At 39.8% G+C, this 9,122-nt stretch overlaps 1 protein-coding gene across 1 annotated transcript in view; it reads left to right on the forward strand.

Moving 5' to 3' along the window:
- The window catches only part of FLT3 (fms related tyrosine kinase 3), an 89,251-nt gene that overhangs the window by 50,016 nt on the left and 30,113 nt on the right, over positions 1-9,122 (forward strand). Inside the window, exons 3-8 of the mRNA XM_018567801.1 lie at positions 2,088-2,181; positions 2,728-2,930; positions 4,821-4,936; positions 5,588-5,699; positions 6,892-7,049; positions 8,660-8,784. Of these exons, the coding sequence (XP_018423303.1) occupies positions 2,088-2,181; positions 2,728-2,930; positions 4,821-4,936; positions 5,588-5,699; positions 6,892-7,049; positions 8,660-8,784 (808 nt within the window). The remainder of the gene's footprint in view (positions 1-2,087; positions 2,182-2,727; positions 2,931-4,820; positions 4,937-5,587; positions 5,700-6,891; positions 7,050-8,659; positions 8,785-9,122) is intronic.

Consider the following 9,122-nt stretch of genomic DNA (forward strand, 5'->3'; position numbering starts at 1 on the left):
TCAGGAAGATACCGCAGAATTTATAGCCACACAGGTAGCACAATTACCTTAATCCAATTAAGGTAAGGTGTAGGTTTGTTGTGTTCTGAATTGAAATCCATATGAGTTTTCCGTTTAGAGACTGATCCATGGTATATGTGTTATATATCCAGTGCTGAAGCAAGGTCAAAATTCAGATTTCTACAGTGTATATTTATATTCTTAGCAATACTAAACACAAGGATTTTATAAATTATATTTACCTATACCACTGAATCAGTACCTTTCTATGCAGTTGCTTTTTGCTGCGTTTTTGAGGATTGGACTGCAAACTATATATGCTTGAACAATCTTCAGCTACATCAGATGATTTCCTGAGGGAAGGACACCAGTGACAGTCTGCCACAACTTGCAAAATGCAAGTATATGTGGACTATACTAATAGATATAAGGACTCCATTCAATAAAATAAAAAATGTTGATCGGCAGGCTTTTTATGACAGAAGTGTAAGTCTCCTCTGCCATAAAAGCTTCTCGCCATTGAGCAGTTTTTTATTTCTGTACACTGGGCGCACATGCACAGCTCAGTGCACAGACCTGGCATGCCGAGATGAAGTAACTCCCTAGAGCAAGCGTGGAAGTTACATCATCAGGGCCTGGCCAATCAACCATCCGAATACTTGAAACCCAGTAGAAACCCGGGATGAAGATGTAAGCATGAGTGAGGGAGGAGCACAGCACTGGAGGAGATCAGTTTGGCTGGTAAGTCTGCTATAATGTGCTAGTATGCTCAGCATACTAGTAAAATAAGGCTAAAAGCTTCCCATGCAACTTTTTTAATTGTTTTACAATTTGGTTCCAAACGAGGTATTGGTTTTAACGTGTCCAAACTCTATCTAAAACCTAAAGGTATAGTCCACCTCTTCAAAAAAATAATACATGCCCACACATTAATGAAATAAAAATGAAATAAAAAATGTACATTTATTAATCACAGTTTGCATTTGAGCCTGCAAAGCTTTGCGAGCGCGATCAGTGGATCGCGAGAATTACCATTCTTAAGTTAGGTTCAGGCTACCCATTGGCTTGTAGATTTCTCTCATTCAGTCTGAGGGCTGAACAAGAGAAATTCACTTGCTTCCGCCTGCCATGATAAACAGCATGAATGGAAGATCTGCACTGCTAGATATTAGATACATACAGCTGCAACATGTGCGACTGTCTAAATACCTGAACAGTGATTGCATCTGATTGGATGCAGTTGCTGTTCAACTGACAATTTTCCACTCAGCTTCTTTGATTTTTCAATCAACACCAGGTGGTGCTGACAGGGCCACCGACGCCTCGAATTTCAGTAGATAATGCAGAAATTGGACAAAATTCGAGCCATGTATGGCTTAAAGTGGCATTAAAAAATATCCCCCTCCCCCACCCCCCAATGCTGGTGCAAAGACTTACCTTAAATGAAGACTCTTGATCCGATCATCTTCTTCCTGTAGTTTTCAGGAGTCCCTCCAGCGCCAGTCTACGATCCAGCGTTGACTCCTCTCTCTTCCTGGCACATTCCTGTCCCACAGAGTCTTTGCAGGTGCACACTGCCTCCATTGATGTACCTTGTGTCTCTCCTCGTCTCCTGGCCAAAGATCTGTATTGCGCATGCACCCATCCCATGATCCTTTGCGGCCACCCAAGATTTTTCACATCTTCAGATGAGAGCATGCGGCGGAGACACAGGTAAGTTTACACTTTTTTCATAACTGTTTTTGTTTTTGCATATGTCCTTTAAGTTATTTCCACATTTGTTTGAGAGCACTCAATCTGCCATAAGCACTATAGTTTTAAACATACCATGATACTTCTGTGCCACAGGCAGGTCTTTGAGGTTGCAGAAGCCTGCAATCTGACATGACAGTTTATTCAAGCAAAAATACAGACACAGATAAGTAGATTACTTCAATTTTCAGCTGGTGGCTGGTGGAGGAACTAGTGAAGTCTGTTCACAAAAATCTCACAGCTTGGAAAAATAGATTTTTGTAAAGGGAGACATTTAGAGAATGAAAATAGTAAATTGTGTTCTTCCTTTTCCTTCTAGCTGCTATCTTTTTCAGCATCTTTGCTGTCACTATCCAAAACTCAGCAGTCATTAACTGTTATTTGATGACAAATTACGAAGAGAAAGAAGACACTGAGACTGAACTGGAGGTTAGTGATGCCACCATGATTCATTTGTAAAAAATACAAAGCAACAAGGAAAATATCAACTCTCTCTGGCCTCAATGACAGATTCGTCCTGGGGAATTTTGTAAATGAGAACTCTGCACTGGCATTCCTGGGTCTGCACACCTGCAGCTCCAGGCATGCCGTCTCCCTGTTACATTTGTTAAAATCTATTGTATGTTATGGAGAATGCATGTCACTCTTATTCTGTGAACACAGGGCTTTAAAGGTTCCAATAAGACATATGTTGCTTAAAAGCAAATCATTTATTAAGTCCACAAAACAAATCATAAAAATTTCAATCAATGGTTGTACTTGGCTCTACACTTCCCAATTTTACAGGGGCACCTCCTTAGGCCATTACTGTGCGCCATACTTTGTACAAACATAAGATCTCAAAAACATCAGTTTCTTTCCCATAGAAAGTCTTTGTTTTCATCAGATAATGAATCAGAATTCATAAGATCACTTGAATCACCTGCTTTACAAAACAATATAATTTCAATCATTTGTATGATTTTACTGCTGCAGGTCTTTAGATCCTTGTATCACAATACAGACTTGAACTGTTTTCAAATCTCAAACTACACCTACAAAGCAGCCTCAACAGTGGAAGTCAATATATTTGAATTGGTAAGACTGAAGATAGAGCACAATATAAATGAGACAATATCATGTTCCTGGTTGTTGGAACAGAAGAATCGCTCTCACATCATAAAGGCTTCAAAGTGCAGGTAAGACAATTTTATTATAACTGACTTAAAGTGACCCAGTTACAAAATTAAAAAGTAGGAAAAGAGGTTGCTTTGTAAAAAATGAGATATTATAATCTCCTGTCCCAATTTTTAGTCTCTTCAAGAGTTAAGGTGAGAGAATCATCTTCATCTGATACACTTTTTGAAATGTGAGATTCCTGGTCCCCTGCTGTGCAGGTAGTTCCTCCCACCAGCCCCTACAAAACTGCACTTGTGGAAGGAACTAAATCTTGGCAGGGGTCATGAAACCCACAATCTGAGAACTGCGACAGATGAAGGCCCTGTAGCTTCACAAGACAGCGAACACTAGACGAAAGAACAGGTAAGTATATGTGTTCAAATGAGGGGATCCACCTTTTCAACTGTTTAAATTGGCAACAGGGTCACAATAAATGGTAATCATAAATTATAATAACACACTCAAGTAATTGAAAACCATATCCACCCAGAGCATAAACACCCACTCGCTTTTTATCTCTGTCAATTTCAGTTCCTCCCCTCTGTCTAGATCTTGGCTAATTGCCTTCAGTTCCAGCCCCAAACCCTGCAAAAACGGAACAGCTGCACAGAAATCTCACAGGAGCTGGGCCTAAGGAGTAGTAAGAATAAGCACACCCAGACCAAAGTGCATTTCAAGCAATAATATTACGAAATAGATTATCCAAAGGGGTATAGTAAGGATTTGCAAATGTCTTTTATACATCAACAAATGAGCAGAATGCTACATGGCTACATGCATATTGTCAAAGGCTTCTTTTATATGGAACAGCAATTCTACTTCAAACAGAATGCTTATGATAATATACCTTGTATACAATTAGTAAACCAGGTGGAGCAAAAGAAGAGGTCCCAGAAATGCCCTGACCCCTTTCTTAAGGTTGACGTATATATTGACATTTACAAATCATTGATATACTATTATGCATACTTGATTTCATAATTGAAACTCACTTTAGTTTGTGTTCATTTGTATTCATATATATTGTTAATATGGTATAGGCATTAGGAAGCCAAATAGGATGTAGAAATGTGTGTATTAAACATATTCATTGTTTATTGCAGTTAAAGTTGTATTATGGGTCTAAAGTGAGTAAGGCCCTTCCATGTGCACCTTGCTGTAAAGCTGGTGACAAATTGATGAGTGCGTTTGCCATTTGTTTTGCTTGACTGATTTGGTGCAGTGATGCATGGGGGGTCTCAGCTGCCTTGTGATGTGCGGGATCCCTTGTGCATCCCTGTGCCTTTAAGGGAGGTTGGGCTTCCTCCTGACAAACCTGCACCCAATTTGCTCTTTTGCCATATGTGCTCCAAGATGGAGACTCTCATAGTTTAGAGTTAGGACCGCACTATATAGAGGTGCCTTGGCACGGCTCTGCGGCTCTCACATTTTCTGCAGAAGACGTGTATCTAAACCTCTGTTTTTAACCTTAGCAGTGAGACAAGTTTTTTTGCATGCTGGCTTGTGAGTGTGCTGGGAAAACTTTTTGCTGTTTGTAAAGTGAGTAAGGGCAGGTACTGATGTGAAGGGTTTTAGCTTTTTGTAGACTGCTGCAGAATAAGACAGCTCTAGATAAATATGGTAACTATAAATAGTGAATTTACTGTTAAAGAACATGGGCTACTTTGACATTTTAATTCAGCACAGTCTCTGTTCTGTTAATTTAACTCTTCACATCTGCATGATAGCTTACCTCTCATCCTGAAAAATGTATGTTAGTAGAAGATATTTGTAACTTGCCCTATGTTTTGTGTTGACATCCTATAGATGTATGTTATCTTTCTATATCTAGATATAACTTAACATAAAATGTTATGCATGTTGATAGACTGATCACCAGAAAAAGTTATTGGTAATTTTTTTTTCTGCAGTACCGTACTAAGTTTGGATTTGGGTAGAGTGTCTGAAAAGCAAGCTGGAACATACAAGCTTCTGATACAATGTAAAAACATCAATTACACTATAGACTTTGAAGTCATAGTGGGAGGTAAAGTTATATCTGTTTAAGGGGAACCTATGAGGACAAAAATATGGAGATTCCAATGTTTACTCTTTAGAGGTTGGGGACTGTCATCTTGATTCTGCCTATAACAACTAATGTACTCCCATCTTACATATTTCTAGGTCAGTGATTTAATAAGCAGTCAGGGCAAAGTATGGTTGACAACCTTGAAGACTGAACTTCTTAGCCATACTTTCTGACTATCCATCATTTGGAACCAAATCCCTCTTTGCTCCTGAGTTGTCCCCCATTTTGTCTGATGTATCTAAAAAAAATGGTTCTATTTATCAAAAGTGTTATTTTGCACTAAAATCTATATCTTTTGTTTTAATTATTTTGTTTGCTATTTTGGAAAGCCGATATAAATTAAAAGTAATAGTGAAAAGAAGGCAATTGCCTTAGATTGTCTTTCTCTTCTGGGTGTAGGAAAGCATCTCATGGTTGGCTACGCTTCTGGCTGTGAGTGATAATAATAATAATAATAATACAGTCCCAGTCGCAGTAAAGAGTTTTGACCTTCTTTAGTACTTTTTTTTCTTCAGGGTTTTGCCAATTAAGGATAAGCAGAGACTGGTTACTGTTACCACATTACATTCGTCATCTAGAGATTTAAATATATTGCACACATTGCTTTAGGTAAGCCACGGAAGCCATATTTCACTGCAGAGGGAAAAGTGGTGAGATGTATATCAGAAGGATTCCCTGCTCCTGATGTCCGATGGGAGTTTGACACCCCATGCCATCACAGGTAAGGCATGTAAGCATATGTGCTAGAAATAAACGTTGTATATCTATCATAAGAAAATCTGTTGACAGGACATAGACATATTTTATAACACCATCAATACTGCAGTCAGATTGAACACTAAGATAAAGAATAACACCACTCTTACACATACATTTCATGAGCACTGCATTGCATTGGCTACTATAGTGACAGTGCTTGAATTTTCCCGTTGGCCAGTTAGGCTGTGGCTGGGGTGGCAGGTCCAAAAGTTCTGAGGTTTATGTGGCCTAAACTGTGATAGATTATACTTGACTAGCAGTTACAATCTCATGATTACAGCAGTCATTTTGTCTGTGAACAACAGAATTTTATATGTAAATCACGCATCACAACCTGACAAATTTGAAAAAAATGGAGGAAGTAATAAACCAAAAACCATTAAATAATTGGGTATGAAGGTGAACTTGCCTTTAAAGCTGAACTCCAGGAATTATCTTTTATGGATATTTACTTTTGTCCAGTTTGGCTCAAAGTAAGTATCCATATCTCATCTCTGGAAGGCTGCTGGGAATGCTAAAAATCAACTTATTAGACATCAATACATACAATCAGTGCTGGTCTCTTCCAGCAGTGGCTCCAGCAGCTTCTCCTCTAAACACTGAGCACAGGGAGCTGCTCTCTGGGCACCACTGCCATTCAGAGACCACCTTGCATTTTTTTCACTGAGTACAAGACATTCTTTGATTGAATGAGGTGGAGATCATGATATCAGCTGCCCCTCCTCTATACCCCCCAATCAAAAAACACCTTGTATTCACTGAAAAAAATATGAGGTGTTCTCTAAATGACAGCAATGCCCTGAGTGCAACACCCTGTACTCATTGTGCAGAGAGAAAGCCACTGCTGGCAGAGACCAACTGTCACTGTGTGTAGCTCTTTTTTTTTTTTATACAGAATAATATCAATAACTTACTTCTCTAGATCCCATCTTATAAATACATTATAAAACCATAAAAAGAAACAAAAACTGGACTTAGTGTATAGTTTCATTCATCATTTGATAATGAACAATGGCCTTTTAAAGACAGGGTTTTCTGTGAAATAGTCTGTCTATTGACATTGTCACCATACATTGTTATTTTTAGTAAAAATAGACCCATTCTACCCTCTAGTTCTTTCATGCTTTTTGCTGTTCTGGTTTTCGTTAATCCAGGTGTGAAGACAAAGGCTCATTGTCATTGCTCAAGACAGATTCCTACAGAATTATGCGAGTGCAGCACGAAGTGGAAGCCAAATGTCTCATGGGTCACAATGATACATGCTGTGCATCTAATAAATATGGTACAGAGTGTGCTCAACTACCCACAATAGGTAATAATAATCCATCAGGCTACATGCATATATGATAGAGCAGAGATGGGGCTGTGGGAACCAGACTTTGTTGTGCTTTCAATCCCTTAACTCTCGTGTAAACTGTATACTGTTTTATTGCATTTCATCTTTCCCCTCTACCTATATTTCATATTTCTAGCACCATACTGAACTTTTAGATGTGTCACATCTGACAAATTGATAGGCCACCCTAGACGTTAGAGGATGGTGAGATCTTACAGTTCACCAGGTTCCTGAACAGGAAAAGTTTCATTGTGAAACAATATGTGTGTAGCCTATGGACAGGACTAGTAAAGCATGCTTTATACTCTATCTTAGCAAGGAAAAATAGAAAAGATCATAGAAAGTTTTTCAACCTCCCTTCCCCCAACAAGCCTTGGCAGGTGGTGTCAATTAGATTGTCTCCAGATCTGGATTCATTAAAACATTTTTCACATTTAAATTTCTTCCTAAATGCTCTCAACTGTCTTCCTAAACCACATATTCCCAAACACGCCCAAGGTCTGTTTGAGATGCAGGGAGGTAAGGGGCATTTACTGACATATCTGGTGGAGTTGTCTCCTGATCTGGTCCTACTAGTCTGCCACGTACCTTAAGGAGAGCCTGAGAAGCCAAGGGCTGCCTCTCTTGCTGCTCCAGTTCAAACACCCCTGAGGAGTGAAACAGGTGCGTAAGGACACGGAATGGCATGGATGTCGGAGGGTGATTTAGATTCTGGAGGAACTGCGTGCAAGATGTGAGTGTCTTCCTGCAGGACGCATGTGCTGAACGCAGGATCCAGATAGCAGGGTCGAGACAAGCCAGGTGAGCAACAGTCTGGCAGAGCGGTACAGAATCAGCAGAAATCATGTGATCAGGAACAGGCCGGTTCGATAATGCAAGTAGCGTGGTACCAGACAATAGGCAGAAGAGTAGTCCAAACAGGCCGAGGTCAAAGTGGAAGCAGATGTTCAGGACTGGGATTACGAGCTGGGTCGGTAATGGGTGGTCAATCAGAAAGGCAGGTTCAGGAACGCAATAACAGGGAACAGCTGAAGATCAGTCAGCATTGAGGCCAGGGTGTCTCAGCCATAAATAGCTCATTTGGCGCCACCATTCAAAACAAGTATGTGCACACATCTACGTGCACACCATGGAGCATGTGCACGAACGTGCGCACACCTGCACAGAGGCACATGACCACGCAGAATTCTATGCCCAGAACTTTGCGCATGCCTGTGAAGTGAATGCTTACCTCTCCTGCCTCCCACAACATCAGAGAAATCACAAGCTGAAGGTTCTTCTGAAACTGAAAATGTTGATCTCCTCTTCTCCATGCAGCCCCCAGTTGTTTCTCCTGCTACCATGTCCTGTAGTGATGTAGGGGGTCAGTGGGAGGTACCACAGCACACTGCAGGGAAACAGTGTGCAATCACTTTGTTGCTGGCAAGAGGGCTTTCATCTTGATATCCAAATGTAGCATGACCTACAATAACAGCATGCTTTGCACTTTTACCTCTTGAATTCTGCAATTAACTTTTTACATGTAGTGAAGCAATCAGGAATATAAACGTTCACTTTTCTTTTTTTTTTATGTATTTCTTTTCAAGATCTTACTTTAGGAGAAAGCCAGTCAGAAATTTTTGTTAAATCTGGAGATCCCCTTGTCATTCGGTGCTGGGCTAACTATCAATCGTTTATGTATAAGATTAGCGGTTCGGAAAGCCAAGCTCAGGTAAGCTTTTTTTAAAAGTAAGCATCCAATATATTAACAAGATTGGATTTCGTAGGCATCTGTTTTATTTAGGATTAATTGAATGATGCAATAAGCCAAAGGAAAAGGTAGTGGATTTTCAGTAAGAGATTATATTGACTTAGGTCAATGTCACACTTGCAATCCTGTTGGTAGCGATAACTCACCAGCAACAGAATTGCTAAAAAGTTCAGTGAAAATACTTGTTTCCACAGGTTGCACTGTGCTTAATACATCAGGTTTTTTTTTTGGAAAAAAAATTGTAAATATTGTAATTATACAGTATTCGTTTCGCCCCCCTCCCCCCCCACCCCCCCTCT

Source organism: Nanorana parkeri, unplaced genomic scaffold, assembly GCF_000935625.1.
Source record: "Nanorana parkeri isolate BGI_ZX_2015 unplaced genomic scaffold, ASM93562v1 scaffold1095, whole genome shotgun sequence".
Taxonomy (NCBI): Eukaryota; Metazoa; Chordata; class Amphibia; order Anura; family Dicroglossidae; genus Nanorana; species Nanorana parkeri.